At 39.2% G+C, this 17598-nt stretch overlaps 1 protein-coding gene across 1 annotated transcript in view; it reads right to left on the bottom strand.

Annotated features, from left to right (window-relative positions):
- Window positions 1–1231: 1231 nt before the first annotated feature.
- The window catches only part of Acvr1c (activin A receptor type 1C), an 88599-nt gene continuing 72232 nt past the window's right edge, over window positions 1232–17598 (bottom strand). The window contains 3 exon segments of the mRNA XM_052724227.1: window positions 1232–8743; window positions 14103–14233; window positions 15500–15624. Of these exon segments, the coding sequence (XP_052580187.1) occupies window positions 8618–8743; window positions 14103–14233; window positions 15500–15624 (382 nt within the window). The 3' untranslated portion in view covers window positions 1232–8617.

Here is a 17598-nt window from a genome sequence, read left to right on the forward strand (position 1 = left end):
CAGGTTAATTACAGACCATTAGGGATGGTAGGTCTCATTGGGCAAACAATGCACTGCTCTTAAGGTTTTAAAACTGTATCTTTGCCAGGTGTGGTGGCACACTTCTTTAATCCCAGGGCTCAGGAGGCAGAAGCAGGCAGCTCTCTGTGAGTTCGAGGACAGTCCATCTACAAAGTGAGTTCTAGGACAACCAGGGCTACACAGAGAAATCTTGTCTCGAAAACCACACACACACACACACACACACACACACACACACACACACACACACACACCACAATTGTATCTTCCAATACCTTAATCCAATACTCAGGAATTTAGACCTCGTGAATCTATATCCATCCATAGGTTGGAAAGTAAAGCCAACTAGTGCTAAATGCAATAAATGCAATTTAAAAAAAATGGGAAGGAAGGTCAAGTTCAGGGTGGATGATGAGGGAAGCGCAGGAAAGGTGGTACCCTGCCAGATACCCGTAGTGCATACACACCTAGGGAAAGGACATCCCAGGCAAACACCTAGGACAGGTATATGTTTGAAAGTTCAAGAAGCAGCAGGAAGCCAGAGTCTGGAGAAGAAGGTGGGGACACCAGCAGTGAAGACAGAGTTTATTCTGTATGTTGGAGAGGCTGTCAATGGCTTGAGTGGTTACGAGTCTGAAGTGTGATAGAAGCTCCTTTAGGCTGGCTTGAGAGCACGTCAAGCTGGTAGTCCTTCAATAAATTATGTTTAAAATGTAAAATGGGCTAGGGAGATGGAGGGGGGACTCAGCAGTTTAAGAGCACTGGTTTCTTTTCCTGGGGACCTGAGTTCAATTCCCACAACCCAGACGGTGACTCACAACCATCTGAAAGTCCAGCCTCAGGGGATGCAATGCTCTTTACTGGCCTCTGTGAACACTGTATGTACTTTGTACACATGTAGGCAAAATATGCACATAAAATTAAAAACTGGGAAAAATTAATGCAAAATATTGAAAAGATAAAACCCTTAAGAACATATTGTCCTAAATGTCATTCAGAAAAATGGCTTTAAATAAGTGTGTCCCTGGCTTTGAAATTCTGGAATTATATATAACTTGGTGGAAAAGAAGGGAAGGAAGAAGGGAGAGAGGGGAGGGGGAAATTCCAGTGCAACCAGAACTCAGTACTCAATCGCCAGTACCCTGCCTGCACTCAGCATACAAATATAAACACAGTTGTGAAATGGAGTATGAGCACATGGATACCAACATATGACACATTTTCTTTTATTTAAAATAGAGTTCTTTATGCCTTACAGAAACAAGTGCAAGGAGTGCTTAATTTATTGTCTTTGCCACTTTACAAAACAATATGCTTTCTGAAAATGCATACATAAAAATATAACATTTAGGCAGAGAAGTATGTACACCTGGAGGCAGCAGGAAGTTATGCAGTAATATTAAAAAGCTTTAAAATAAATACTTTTATGACTTGCTGTTGGCAAAGTTAAACATTTTGGTATGAAGGCTATCACTGAGTTCTTACTAAATTCTAAAATGTCATTATTTCTAAACAATATAAGTATATATTACTATAAAATGCATATGTTCACAGATTCGAAATTCATGAAACATCTGAATGTCATCCATGACTCCGTGGAACTCTGTTCAGCCTTCAACAATGAAAACACAGCTACACACTACAATTCCCATCTGCACATTTTGGATACAATTTATCATCCACTTCTTATTTTAAAACCCAATTTATTTTTTTTCACATTCCTTATATACATTCATTTGAGCCTGTCTCTAGAAAGCGATAGCTTTTTACATACTTAGGAATATCAGCTACCTTACAAAAGGTCTCTACAACAGTGGCTCTGTTCACAGTAGTTCAAGAGTTCAAGGCATGTTTTTGCAATGTCAAAATGCAATGGTTTTGACATGTGTGATATGTTCTTAGGTATAAGAGGAGTCACACTACCCAAAGAAAAGTATAATTAGTATTAGCGCTTTGAAAATCAATCCAAAATCCTTTTTTAAAAAAGATCTGAATCTAATTTTCTCTTTTTAGGCCATTTTTAAAACCTGAAACCCCAATCAAGTGCAAATAATTTTATCCAGCCTAGGGTCAGGAGAGTACACGACTTGACATAAGCCGTTTTAGAGATGAGCGGGAGTCTAATATTTTACTCAGATACCCTCATTTGATAAAGAGAGAAGAAAACTGCCAGATCCTTAAAAATTCTGTTACTATTTTGCCACTGAAAAACTGAGGATGTTGATAAATCTCTGTCTATGCTTGGCTTTCTAAGAGCCTGACATACAAGCCTCCCTTCACAGGAAAAGCAAATAAATAGATTCATCCATGGAATGAAAACTCAATGCATGGCTAGAAATCAAGGTCCCCATGCCTTCCTGCAGATGATTTGGGGTAGGGAAAGAAAAATCTGTCAACAGAATAAACCTTCTGCCTCATCCACTCTTGGGAATACTGAGATGAAGAGTTAAAGTATTTAGTCTTCAAAATCATGTGTTCAGTTTGCGCATGTCAAGAACCATCTTTACATTTCACTCCAATTTCTTAATTATGGATAACCCAGGCATTTTATATTGATACAGAAATGCATCGTGTCCTTTTCTGTGAGTTATAGAATTATGTCTAGAGGGAAGAGCCCATTTCAGTGTTCACCAGAGTCCTCAGCTAGCCTGTGCTGTGCATCCCCTGTGGAGAATACACATGTGGGACGCTGGAAAGGAGGTGAATTTCTTACCACACTCAGGCTCTTAGTGAATGTGTTAATAATCAGATTCCTAAAGCCCAGGATGGAAGTAAGTGTTCCAGTGGAAAGTGCTGGGTCCAGGAAGATACTTCTTGTGGTATAACATAGACCAACAAGGAGAAAATGCATTTCTGGCAGTATTAAAATGAGGATGAGCTGGAACTCATTTTTTCCACAAATGTTATGTTCATTTACAGCTAACTGGAGAAGAATTCTGGCAGTTCTCAATAAGAAATTTTAAAGTGGAGATTGTTACCTAATTCCAGTATAATCTACATTTGAAAGAGCATGGCACATGGCTTATTCTAAAAACTTGGCGGAAGCAGGCCTGGAGAGATGGCTTAGCGGCTAAGAACACTAGTTGCTCTTCCGGAGAACCAAGGTTTGGTTCCCAGCACCCATGTGGCAGCTCACAGCTACCTATAATTCTAGTTCCAGGGGCCTGACTCTTCCTTCTGGCCTCTCCAAGTACTGGGCATGCACATGGTGCACACACACACACATCAAACCACCCCATAACACATGAAAATAAATAAATAAACAATTCTAAAAAGGATGGGAGAAGTAAAACGATCCAGTGGCACCAATTACCACAGAAGTAACTTGAGCACTCACATCAGAGGGACATGTATTTCACAGTCTGTTCAAGTCACTGCTCAAGCAGAATTCAGCCTTTAAAGCAGGAGCAGGCATTCTTTATGCCTTAGCTAAAAGCTAGAATATAACCAGACAATCTGACTAAAGTTTAAGAGAAAGTCATGTCTGCCATTAACAAAGCCCTCTTCCGAGTGCCAAGAGAATAATCAGCAGTGAATTGATGAGGCGAAACCTCTTATACACGGTGGGGAGATTAAAGCCTTGTTAAGAAGTTCAGTGTGTAACAATTTGGATAGTACTCAAACACACAAAAGGACAGAGCTGTGGAGTGACTTGGGTTTTAAGAAACCTGCCCTGGAAAAAACCAGTGCCAAAGACAAAGCTAAGGAGAGAAAGAGTGGATAGATGACAGACAGCAAACACAGCCCCCCAATTCATGCACCAAATCACCTTCCAACCTACTCCAACACAAGCGAGATGACCAATGTGTGTAGGAAGGAAGCAGGGGAAGAGTCTGGAAGCTTCTGTAGTCATTACTCACACTGAGAATATTTTTTTCTGTTCCCTCCCTCCCTCCCTTCTTCTCTTCCTTCCTGCTCTTTCTTCCTCTTTTCAGCCCTGAGGACTCAACTCAGATCCTTGCACATGCTAAGCAAGCCCCTCTGCCACGGACCTGCATCTCCAGCCTGCACTGAGAACCTCCTCACACTCCTCACTCTTCAATTGTATCTTCAATTTTACCAGCACTCCAGGGCTGGTCTACCTAGCCTGATGACTATTTTAAAACCCTTGTTTTTGCCTATTTTCATTTTTCCTGCTGACTTAGACCTGAGCAAATTATTTTCATGGAAATGCACAAGGAAGTAGGATTTGACCATCAGCACTGAACGACATGTTATGTTAAATATACAATTATATACGTACACAGCAGGTTTAGATACGTGCTGATTAACTTTTTAATTTGTAAAAGTTTGCTGGGCTGCAGAAGTGTATGTTACTACCACATTTTACAATAATTAGCAGCCATCCTATGTCTGATCTTCAGTTTCTTCATCTACAAAATATTGGAATCAAGTTATGAAGCTCAGAGTCACTTTAACTTTTAAAATTCTCATTTTCATTTTGCACTGTGGCATATATGAAATAATTTAGATCACTAAGGGATTTCTTTTCCATCACAAATGTAAAATTCTATGATGGTTAAGTTAAATAATAGCTATGCTTAAAAATAATTAAAAAGTAACTATAATTTTGGAAGATGGTGAAAGAACATTAAATTTAAAAGAAGGTGAAAAATAAATGAAACAAAGGAAAGTTAGAGGGCAAAAAGAAAGCCAAGCACCTCAAAATTTGCATTAGAATTTTTTTTAAAAAATGTGTACACTATAAAATTCTGATTAATATTAGATTTTTAATGAATGTTTTGCATTCTAGATTTTTTTGGTTTAGTTTTAAAGAATCCTGTAAAAAGAAAAAAAAAAAAAAACAACCCTAAAAGCCCTTAAAGCTCTCTTCACTCTGACGGTCACTATTTTCTTAGTGACGGTCTTCACTAAGATAATGACTAAAATTCCAAGTGAGTATCAACAACTGAAACTAGAACACAGCATTATTAGCTGTGAAGTATTACATTTCACAAAGAAAAAGAGATAATAGCTTCAAAAACTACAGTGACATCGTTTTAGGACACTAAGCATCAACATTTCTAAGGAGTTGGTAAATGTTAGTTTTTAAAGTCATATGAAGGAAATGACTATTGAAGACCTCAGCTACCAATTTTGATAATTTGTTATTTCCCCCTAACTGCTTGATAGGAAATCAAAATTTCCACATTTTAAATGAATTTATTTAGCTATGGAAAAATTTCATGTTTGCTTTCCAGAATCAATCAAAAACTATTCCCTGTCATATAATTTTAAGTTGTTCTCTTGGTCTTTGCATGGTGGCAGATGCCCGCTCCCTGCCTTCAGGCAGTGCATTAAGCGGTTCCCTGGGACTTTTGCTTAGATGCCAAGATTGCCCTGAGTTTGCTCTGCCCCAGTAAGTCCCATGGTGGCAAAATTTCCAGGACAGTAGACTTCTCTTCTGTTTAATCATTCTGCAACACTAGAAGCATTCGAAATGATAAGTTATTGTGAAACTTCTGATCTAATGAATGTATTGTAGATTTTTCATTTTAAAATAAAAGCTGATTTTAAATTCTTCAGACATTGCAATCAGGTTACTATTTTCATACAATTATGGAAATTTAAAATGCAAAGTTAATTGAAAGTATAAAGATGAAAAGCAAGTGCTAGGCTTAAAATAGAGCACGACAGTCATGTTTCACTTAACTCTCAAGGCAGAACATATATTAAGAATTCTAGATGTGACATGCCAAATATTTTAGACACAGAAGAATGCATACAACAGAATTGGTACTGATTACAAACTTAAACGCACGACTTATAAGGCAACGAATTCATGCTCAAATGTCGACAACAAATAATGTGCCTCATATTTCAAGGAGTGATGCTGTGTATAAGTCCCATCATTTCTGCATACAGTACTAAAATTCATAATAGCATTCCTAAGCTCTATGCTATACCCAGAGCCAAAATATCCATAAGGCGCAAAACAATGATGTCACTGTGCACCTAGCCTAAGGAGATACTTTTGCTCACAACAATATTTAAAAGGAACAATTATTACATGACATTCCATTTAAAACATGTAGTATAAAATTGAACTGCATAGGTATGTACAGTAAATCTGCCTTATTTTCTAAATGTTACTCTATTTTTAATAAGTGAGCAGTTTCTATGTCTAACTGTGTTGAGAGTTAAGGAAAAACTACGAGTTCTACTGTTTCCCTTACACATTTGCTGCTCTGTCCCTTTAAGATTATTTACTTAGGAATTACAGTTCAGCAGCAAAAGAACAAGCGAAATGTCTCAGAACACACCAATGTGCAGATTTCTCCACAGTGAGATCTGAATCAATAAAATATAAGTTACATTCTCATACTCTCAAATAAATTATAAAACATAATGACAAAAAAATAAAGATGCTAAAACACCCTCTCTTAAAAATCTAGTAAGTATATTCACAAAGCAGTGGTAAATAGGACAGGATGTATTAAGTTTTTATTAAAGATTTGAATACAATCATCTAAGTCAATCATTTCATTTCCTTCATGCAGAAACTGTGTGAAATAAGGTAATAAACACAAGCCAGATCACCCCTTCACACAGTTCCTTTTAACATCCATTCACATAGGCGCACCTTTTCGATACTGATAATATAATTAGACTGTAATATCTAAATAAAGATCCTTTCTAAATGTGTTGCAAATTGGAAGTGATTTTTTTCAGACCTATTCTAGAAAGCATTGTCACACAGAACTCAAGACATCCCACTGCATATTTTATCTGTCAATTTACTTTCTTCCCTCATACTCATATGCTTTTTCCCACTCCCAAATTAGACTTTAAAATCCCTGAGGGCAGGACCTATCTATCTTTTTATTCCCTCTTGTACCCAATATTGTGGCAAGTGAGTTATGGGGTGCTCTGTGCTTATAAATGGATGAATGTATGATTGAGAATGGAAATATAGGCAAACCCCATAGTCATCAAGGCATTTTGTTTCTCTTATCTCAACCTAGTCAAATGAAATGAATCCCATATCATATTGCCAAGGTGAAATGTACACATAAAGTTGTACTCTTGTGGAAAACTTAGGTGCATCCTTCAGAACGGGACCCCTCATGTTATACTGTGTAGAACATCTAAACGCCGGAAAGTAAAATTTTGTCCTACCTGTAATGAAAAGACTGCATTATGCTTGACCAAATACTTGGCCTTAAAAATATCCAGGTAATGTGTCTTTACTGCCAGGACCCTCAAAGAATGGGATGTGCTAGTGTGCAGCATCACTCTTCAAGATGCTGCCAGAGAACACATCTAGGCAGAAGAACGTTCTGAGTAATGGAGTTTGGGAACACTGAAGGACATGTTAAATCACCTTTACTAAAGCAGTATAGTACATTGGAATGAAATATCAGGTGTCCTGTTAAATATTTCATACCTCAAAAAAGGAGAATAGAGGCAGAGCCTCCAAAACTCTCTACTCACAGTTCCCTTAAAAGGCCAAGAATGTCTTCTAATAACCAATGTGGTCCTCTCTGTACCAGTCAGAGGTTAAACTCTTCTGGAAGAGTTCTCTTGATTTTTCTCAAAATCTTTCCTTGTTTATCTTCTCGTCATTTTATTTCTAAATATGTACCCCCAAAGTAATTACATCTTAAGATATACATCTCTAGACAATATATGTTTATACTTGGTCAGTCTTTGGCAATGTTCAGAAAACATTTTTCTCATTAAAGAATGGGATAACGATGACATTTTTATGAGGAAATGATAGTAGATTGGTTTTGAAATTCTAGCAAATCCGTTATGGTCTTACAAAATACTCAATATAGTATCTCTATGACTAAATTAAAAATATCATGACTGAAGATGCTCCCTCCCACTTAGGAAGAAAAGAACTGTGGGACCTGAAGGGAATGTGGAGGGCCAGCCAACTTCACAGTGTTTGTTGTCCCAGGCTTTGTCACCATCTCTGGCACGAGCTCCATGACTCTGAAACAGTTCACAGTGTTCAAGACATCAGGGACTTCTTTATGATATCAGAAGCAGCATCTCGGTGGCTTTCTAACTACTTTGGGAATGCTGTAGTGGTAATGAAGAGAGTGGCCAGCAGGGAGGAGAGCACACGCGCAGAGAGAATCATCTTGCTCTCAGAACCCGCTGGTGATCTCCACCGTTTCAGGCTTTTGATATTAACATTCTGAGCAAACATTACTTTTCAAGGGTCCAGATAGCTTCTAAAGTTCTATTTTCCTATAATATCCCTAGTTCACATTTTCGTTATGTTTTCATCACATTTATGTGCTCCTGGTTCAAGTAAAACAACAATTTGTTTTGTTTTATTTTACTATTTTATGTAGCTTATTTTATATTCATAACATCTTCCTCCTTAAATAAAAAAAAAATGAGTTGTGTCACCTTTAAAAATAAAATTAATGACAACATGGAGATTGGAAAAGTCAAGACCTGCCCATGCTTAACTTTAGAGTTATCTGTTCATGCTGCCTTTGAGACACCTAAACACTGTCATGAATCATCATTGAGGTAGAACTAAAACAAAACATGGCAAAAAGAAGCAAAAAACATTTACACAAAGCAGGAGACACAAAAGATGCTGTAGCCAGTTTCCTTTTGTCTGTCTGTGGTGCTAGACTTTGCAGTCTTCCTTGACACACAGCTGAGAAATGGTCTTCTTCACGCGTAGGGCTGTCAGGCGGGCTGCCCCATTGGCATACCAGCACTCACGCATAATTCTTCCCATGACCCGGAGTGCCTTCAGGAGAGAAAGACACCAAAGAGTTAAAGGTGCACACAACAGAATGCAAAAGAAGAAGCAAAATCACAAATCGGGGGGCGATTGAGGAAACTAGGCCAAACTTCTGTAAAATCTTTTTAAAAGGCACAAACATTAACCTTGTAAAGACAAGCTTAAATGAAATCATTGATTCTGAGACGTAATGATGGCAATGTCCAAACTCTTCTAAGAAGAGCAATGATAGCTTAGCACTGTGGTGCAAGCTCACAGTACCAGTACTTGGGAGGTAGAGACAGAAGCAGCAGGAATTCAAGGCCAGGCCAGCTAGATGAGGCCCTGTCTCAAACCAAACAGCTAAAAAGTGGCATGAGCCATGGAAGGGTTTGGCAATGGTATGAATTCCCAGTTACATTTCATCAGATGTGCACACACATGAAAAAAGTCATCAAGCTGAAAACTAAGACTTCCGCTTTTGCCATTCATAATTACATGTTGCAATTGACGATCTAGAATAAATATAAAAAGTCAATATGAATGAACTGGCAAAGAAAGAAGGCAGATACTGTGGTGGTTTGAATAGGAGTGTCCCCATGTACTCATGTGCTTGAATGCTTGGCCTATAGAGAGTGGCACTATTAGGAGGTATGGCATGTTGGAGTAGGTGTGGCCTTGTTGGAGGAAGTGTGTCACTGTGGGAGCGGGCTTTGAGGTCTCATATTTGCTCAAATTACCCCCAGTGTGGGAGATAGTTCATTCACTTCCTGTTACCTGCAGATCCAAGAGGTAGAACTCTAAGCGCCTTCTCCAGTACCATGTCTGCCTGCACGCTGCCATGTCCATTGATAATGTCCATAATAATGGACTAAACAGCTGAAACTGTAAGCCAGCCCCAGGTAATTGTTTTCCTTTATAAGAGTTGCCCTGGTTATGATGTCTTTTCACAGCAATAGAAACCTTAACTAAGACGGTTCTTAGAGGAACAATCAATGTAAAAGCGTGAGACATGAAGAGACCCAGGGTGTCACTGAAGCTGGGAGAGCTCCCAGTGGCATGTGCTCATCTTCTGTTCTAGAAAATCAGAGATGAGGACCGTGTGTGAAAGACAGGAAAATCAGCCTAAAGCAAAGAGAAGATTTAAAGATGCCAAAACAAAGGACCTGAATGTAAACACAAACCTTGAGCTGTTAAGATTGTCCAGCAGGTAAAGGCGTTTGCAGCTGAGCCTGGCAACCTGAGTTTGATCTTGGGACCCACATGGTGGAAAGAGAAAACTGACTCCTGTAAGTTGTCCTTTGGCCTGCAGTGAGTGTGCCCTGGTACACAATGCATTCCCACTTACATACAAGAAAATATACATAATAAAAAATAAATGTATGTTGATGAATCTTCCCCCAAAACCGAGTTTGTAAGGAAAACACTTACTTTAATTTTGGGTGAAAAGAAAAATAATCTGCCCTAGTTTCTCAGTAAACCTTAACTCATAATAAAATTCTACACTCAGAGATGGGGAGGGGTACCAGTAAGTAGGAACCAATCGAAAGAATAACTAGCAGGATCAGATCCATAAAACATCAGTGATAAGAAACGTGCATTAAAAGAGAAATAGAAAATCTCTTAATAAAAAAAAAAGGAGACAAAAAAGAGAAATAAAACTTGAACAACCTGTAGGAACAAAAAACAATACTTCCAGAGCTAGTAAAAGTTCTTGGTATGAAAATAAAGAATCCAGTGGATAAGTTAAATGGCAGATTAGACATAACTGAGGCAGAAGTAAAGAAGTGGAAAGAAATCTAGGGGATCAAGAATACAGGTGCCAACGTAGGAAATATCCATGAAGCAAAGTAGAATCTGGAAGGTTTAATAGCAGCCAACGAGTTTTCCAAAAATAGAAATGCAGACAAGAGAGAAGAATTATCTGAAGACATATTATCACAGAAATTTCTAGAAGAGAGGAATGTCACAAATCCTTAGAATTAGAACAGTCTTGGTTCCAAACAAGTTTAACCTCAAAGTTGGGTGTGATGGTGGCACGCTGTGATGCCAGTACTGAGAGGCTGAGGCAAGAGGATTCCTACAAGTTTGGGCTACATAGTGAGAGGTTCCTTCAAAATTCCTATAGTACCTATGAACAAAAAGGCTGGCCATATGAAATAGAGAAACTGCAGAGTACAAAAGACAGAAGTTCTTAAAAGCAATTAGAGGGGCTGGAGAGAAGCCACAGCTGGTAAGTGCATCTGTTTCTCTTGCACAGGACCTGGGTTTAATTCCAAGTGCCCATATGCTGACTCACAACCATCTATGACTCCAGTTCCAAGAATACAAAGACCTCTTCTGACTTCCCTGGCCACCAGCTTTGCACATGGTATGCATACATACATGCAGGACAAATGTTCATTCACATAAATATAAAACAAATTTAAAGTAAGTAGAAAAGGCATTAAGAGGCAAATATTTATTAAAATCAAAGTCCATTTTTATTTAACCTAAATTGTCTGGAGCAGTTATCACATTCAAGAGTGAGAAAAAAAGAAGTTTTAAGGAGAAAAGGTTGCTCACCACCACTTGCAGGTAACTTAATACCAGAGATCCCAGGACCACAGTAAGAAAGAATAAGTAGACTGCTGTGCCTGTCTAAGTGGATACCACAAAAGAATAAAGAGCTGTATACCTTCCAAACTTTTTGAACATATATATTTACATACTGTGATGAATAATTCTCTTTTTAGATTTTTTAAGTGTGTGTGTGTGTGTGTGTGTGTGTGTGTGTGTGTGTGTGTGTGTGTGTGTACCAGAAGAATCCTCTTGAGCTGGAGTTACAGACAGTTGTGAGCCACTATATGGTAGCTGAGAACTGAATTCTGGTTCTATGTGAAAACAGCCAGTGGTCTTAACCACTGAGCCATCTCTCCAGCCCCTGAGATGGATAGTCTAATTGTCAATTGGGCAGAATTTAGAATCACCTAGGTGACACATTAATTTCCAGAATGGTTTAAGAGACGGAGGAGGATCTACGTTAAATGTAGGTGAAGCATTCCATGGGCTGATATCCCAGGCTGAGTAAAAAGGAGAAAGCAGCTGAGCATCACCATTCTCTGTGTGCTTCCTGACTCTGGACACAGTGTGTAGTGGTTTGAATGAGAACAGCTCCCATAGACTTGTCCACAGTTAATGGAACTGCTTGGGAAGATGAGGAGGCATGGCCTTCTTGGAGGAAGTGTGTCACTGGGAGAGGGCTTTGAAGTTTTAAAAGCTCCCACCATTTCTCTCTCTCTCTCTCTCTCTCTCTCTCTCTCTCTCTCTCTCTCTCTCTCTCTCTCTCTGCCTCATGCTGATGGATCAGATGTCAGCTCTCAGCTACTGCTCCAGCACCATACCTGCCTGTTGCCATGATGGTCAGGGACTCTAATCCTCTGGGACCATGAGACTCCAATTACATGCTTTCTTTTTTATGCTGCCTTTTGGTCATGATGTCTCCTCATAGCAATAGGAAAGTAACTAAGACACCCTGTGACCAGTTGCCTCATGTTCCTGCTGCCATGCCTTTTCCTTCAAACGTGAGCTACAACTAACTGTTCCTCCTTAAGTTCTTTTTTCATGGATTCTGTCACAGCAACCATAAAATTCACTAATACATATAGCAACAGCACTTTTAATAATGCTAACTAAAAATCTCATATGATAATCCATACTAGAATAGACAAAGAAATCCTATTGTATCCACAAGGAAGGATGTTACACAGCAATGAAAATGGACAGATTTCTCTTATGTACACACATATGGTAAAAAAAAAAAAAAACATTAAAAAGAATATTTGTAATAAGCTTTACTCATAATTTTCATAAGTACATAAATGCAAATATTTTTTAAGATACACACACATATGGCAAAATAAATAAGATCAGGGAATAATAAGAAATTATTAATATTAATATTAGCCACTCAGTAAGGCAGTAAATTCCTCATAGATTTTGGAATGTTTTGCTTTTCAAACTGTATATTCACGAGTTTTCATTTAATTATTATAGTTTAAACTTTACTAGTTTATATCCCCATGTGCTTAAAACTAATAGTAGCCGGGTGTGGGGGTGCACACCCTTAATCCCAGCACTCAGGAGGCAAAGGCAAGTGGATCTCTATGAGTTTGAGGCCAGCCTGGTCTACAGAGTGAGTTCCAGGACAGCCAAGCCTACACAAAGAAACCCTATCTTGAAAAAAAAAAAAACAAATAATGTTAGAAAAATTAATTCTTTCACTTACATTATACAAGGCTCAAAGCCTGCTTCTCAAATAAACAGAGCTGAAATAACTACACAAAAGAAAAAAATACTAAGACTTGCCTTAAACAAAAGAGCTAAAATCATGGAAGAGGGAAACAAATGGGGTAAAAAGGTAACTGAATAAAATGATCCTGTAACATAATGAAATAAAAAGTAACAGTGTCACATAAAATGGCCTTATTTGTTATATTCAAAGAAATCAGAAAGTAAACCGTAGTGGTTGGAAGGGGAGGCTGGAGCATATCACAGGGGAGAACGCTGCCTTTTCCCCTCTGTCAGAGCTTACGGGAGGCAGAATGAGGACTGAGGACTGTGTGTCCACCATGCTTTGGTCACAGTCCTGCATTGCTATGATGACAAGACGGATAACAACGGGATCTAAGGTGAGGGGCTTTTCTGATGAGAAGGGTTAAGCTTCAGGCAGCTAGAGATGATTAGGCATAAGTTACCGATTACAATATTCATTAGCCATTGGTTTGGCCCATGTCCCTCAGTTCCCAGTCCCTTGCAGTGTGGTGGGACAATGTGACTGGTTCTATGAGACATGAGTGGAAACTGTGTATCCCTTGTGCCAAACACTCAAAAGCCAGTGTGTGCAGCCCTATTTCTTTGCCAGATACAGAGATCAGGAAACTGCATGGGGATGGCAACACCAAGGAGCAGTGAAGATGACTATTGAGCCACCTCAGTGAAGACATATGTCCCAGACTGTATCACTTAAATCACAGAGGACTTCAGAGAAGCACTAATGCCCTGTTGTCAGAAGCCACCAAGGGCTTCAGGGGTTCATGCCATGGACACATACTGCTAAAATAAATATGGCTAGAATAAAATCCCTCTAAAGACATTTAAAAGAAGGCATCCCTCCATATATGGTATGAATTACGCAACTGGGTTAAGAAAGAACCGCATATTCTCTGAAAATCCCCACTGATACTAATCTGAAGAGTAAAATGGGAAGAAATACATAAGAGCATAGCTTGTGTTGACCTCTGGTGGATGAACAAGAGGAAGGGAGGGAGAAGAGGGAGGTGGAGAGGGAAAAAGAGGAGGGAGGAGGAAGAGGACGCTGGAGGGGGGACATAATAAATAGCCTTACTTCACAGCTTTGCCACTGATTTGGGATATTTGGTCGGAACTTCTGGTCACAAACAACCTTCCTCATGTCTTCTATGGAAGGATCCGAAGGCACCATGTCATAATAAGGCAATTGGTACTCCTCAACAATTCCTACAAGAAATTTACAAAATAAATTTTCCTACATATAGAATCAAAAGTGATGTGTATTTCAAATTAATACACTTAGTTCTGCGAGGCACATGTCATATCCTGGAAAAGTGGAATCTCACTTTTGTTAAAATAATATATCACGATAAAGCAGGATTCAGTTCAAATTACTCAATTAAATATTTATATAAAGTTATGACATTTTATAATATAAAACAAATTTTATAAAATGTAAAATTAATATAGTTATTGTATGTAATACCTAAAATCCTGCATTAATGTATATAATTTTATAACAATATAAAATAAAGTAAATATGTCTCCAATAAAATGTTGTGACTTTTATTTTCATATATTATCATTTTATGGTTCAAAAATAACCCTAATTGCCATATTTATAGCATAACATCAGTGCTGTAAATAAAGTATATTTATCTATCAAAACAGCATTTTGGGTTTGAAATTTTTAGGTTTCTGGCTCAGCCGATGAGGTACTGCTTCCAAGCCTGGCAAAGTGATCCAATTTCCAGATCCCACTGGGTGGGAGAAGAAAATCCAATCTCAGAAGCTGTCCTCTAACCTCCACATGAGCTCATTGCCATAGCATATAGACACACACACACACACACACACACAGCACACACACACACACACACACACACACACACAACTGCTAAACCAAGGAAGGCTTCATCCTAATACTCGGTAAACTGCTGTGTATGAGCATTTAACTTTTTCTCCACTGATGCAATCATTTCATTAGACTGCATTAGCAGGGGTTCCCTTACCAATTTCTAAGCTGCAGGGAGCAGTAGAGGGCAAGAGGGTGAGCTATCCCTCACTTCTCCACTCCATTTTATCCATCCCTGTATTGTATTTACATCACAAGAGAGAAAAGAGGAAAAGTCTGAGCAAAGGAAGGCTGCCAGTCCTGCTGCCTTGGCAAGTCATTTAGCTTCTTTGGGATAAGAGTAGGGATACCAGCTGCTTGCAAACTCCAATCAGATCATTTTTGAGGGACTCAAAATAATCATTTCGGCCATCAGAATGATCAGAACTGTCACCCACATCTAAGCAGAATTCAAAAGATACCCCCACACACACTTTCCACAGGACGCTTCACTTCTGTCCCTGAAAAATAAAATTACTGAAAGGAATTCTCTTAACTATTCAGAAACAATCCAGTGTACCAACAGGAAAATACAGAAAATCACATCTTGTGCTCAGTGTCAAGGGAAGGGTAACAAAAGGATATCTCCAAAATCTTACCTCCAATCGAACACCTTCGAGCTATCTCCCAGTAAACCAGCCCCACAGAATAGATGTCAGCTCGCTTGAAGGACTCAAAGATGCTCACATTCATTGTATCATCAAGCATTTCAGGAGCCATATACCTTCAAAAATGTGCACATTGAGATTCGGTCCAGTAAACCACAATTTTAGTGCATCGTGATACAAAACATAAATTAAGATTGCTCACATCAATTTCAAAGGTACAGCTCAGATACCATAATAGGGTGAAATTAAAAAACACAGTTATTGACTCAACCATCATTCTTAAACATGTTAAATGAAATTAAAGGTCACACAGTTTTACATTGTAGCAAGATGGCCAGTAGCCTAGTACTTGGAAAGAATAAACTGGGAAGGTCAGTGAGCAAAGTGTTCAAGAACAGAAATGGAGCTCACTCAGCATCCCAAGAATCTGTCATCACAGAAAGTTCCTGTCTGACAAGCAGTGGGCTTCACTCACCACAGAGGGCTGTCTCCAACACAAGGAAGGCTAGATGCTCTTCCAAAATACCTTCTCAGAATGAAGAATTCTACTATACACTGTGCCAAGAACAGTATAGCCTTGTTTGAACAAAGCTTAAGGGAAGAAGTCCTGGAGTCACAGGACCTGACTGAGCCCAAATGGCCCATACAGAGTTGGGCGTTTTCCCAGGATATATACTCATATATACTCTGGAGTTCTTTTCAAAGTGTTGGACTCCCCGAAAGGAAACCAGCACCCAAGTCCTGCCTGAGGGCCCCTGATGCAGAAATAGTCAAGTGGGTGTCCTTACTGAGAAAAGAAGAGGGGTTCGTTAAGACTGCTCATTCTTACATGCTTCCCTGGAATGTCTCTGTGACCTCAATCATGTCTACCAGCAGACAGCCAATGGCTTGCAGGCACTGTCCTGAAATCTCAGCTGGCTTAGTGGCCAGCTCTACCTCCTTAGAAATTCTCTATTCTCCAGTGCTGTAACAAGTTCAGGAAAATATTTTGATTATTGTGATTTCTAGCTCAAGAGCTCTGGAATTATGAAAAAGTAGCATGAAGCATGGAACTCAGGTAAATGAGAGAGAGAAGACTAGCTAAGGAGCCACCTGCTGGTCAAAACAATGAACACACCAGAAGTTCATGACTGATGATGAGCCTGTCATAGCCACAGCTGTGTGGAGTGTGCTCCTTATCACTCCATGCTTCCCCCTAGTTTTATTATCTTCTGTTCCTTGAAAGTAAAAATTGTGTTCAAATGCATATTATCTCAAGCGCATCATTCTGGGACACCAAGGACAAGTCCAGCTATGGGTAAGATATAAATTGATACACTATATCTTTGTGTGTTAAGGGAATAGACTATCACACATGTGGTTTTATTATATTGTATCCCTAACCTATCTCCTCCAATACATTGATTTTGCATGTGTTCTTTAAAACCTGAGCCTATACATCAAGACCTGACTTGTAGCTCACTGATGAGGCATGAAAGTGCTGGAGTTCCTAAAAGGATTAGTATCAGTTCAGGACTCCCAAGGCCAAGTTCTCAGCACAAAGGAGATTGATGTTATGGGAATTTGGCCATTAGGGGCAGGGAATAAGAGACAAAGATAGAAGATAGAGGATGAGGGAAAAGGGGAAGGGAACAAGGGAGGGGGGCAGGGGTATTTTTCCTGGAAGACAAAGGACTGCCTCTGGATAGAGAGGAGACAGATGTGATTAATAGGAAAATGATGGCTTATAAAGGTAAAGGGGAAACCGCGTGTTAGGATGTGGTGTTTAATTTTAATTGGGCATGTTAATTAGGTGAGCCAAAGGAAGCTTTTGATTGCTGGACCTCAAGACTTTGATAGCTGGATCATGGTAGTCAGCTTCCGGAGGAGAGATTGGCTAAATAAGGGAACAGACCTTGGTGGCTGGCTTCAGGAATGTCATCTAACAGTTTTTAGCAAGGCCAGAGCATGGGGAAGAAGTTCAAGGCCTGCCAGAGCCATGTTTGCCATGCTCAAGCTGGCTAGAGTCCCTTCAGTTCCTATATATGACTGAGGTGGTTTCTTTCCTGCAGGAGAGGCATCCCCAAACTGTGTCACATAAACATGGCGTG

The sequence above is a fragment of the Peromyscus californicus genome, unplaced genomic scaffold, assembly GCF_007827085.1.
Source record: "Peromyscus californicus insignis strain IS unplaced genomic scaffold, ASM782708v3 Scaffold_7__1_contigs__length_154581171, whole genome shotgun sequence".
NCBI classification, from domain to species: Eukaryota; Metazoa; Chordata; class Mammalia; order Rodentia; family Cricetidae; genus Peromyscus; species Peromyscus californicus.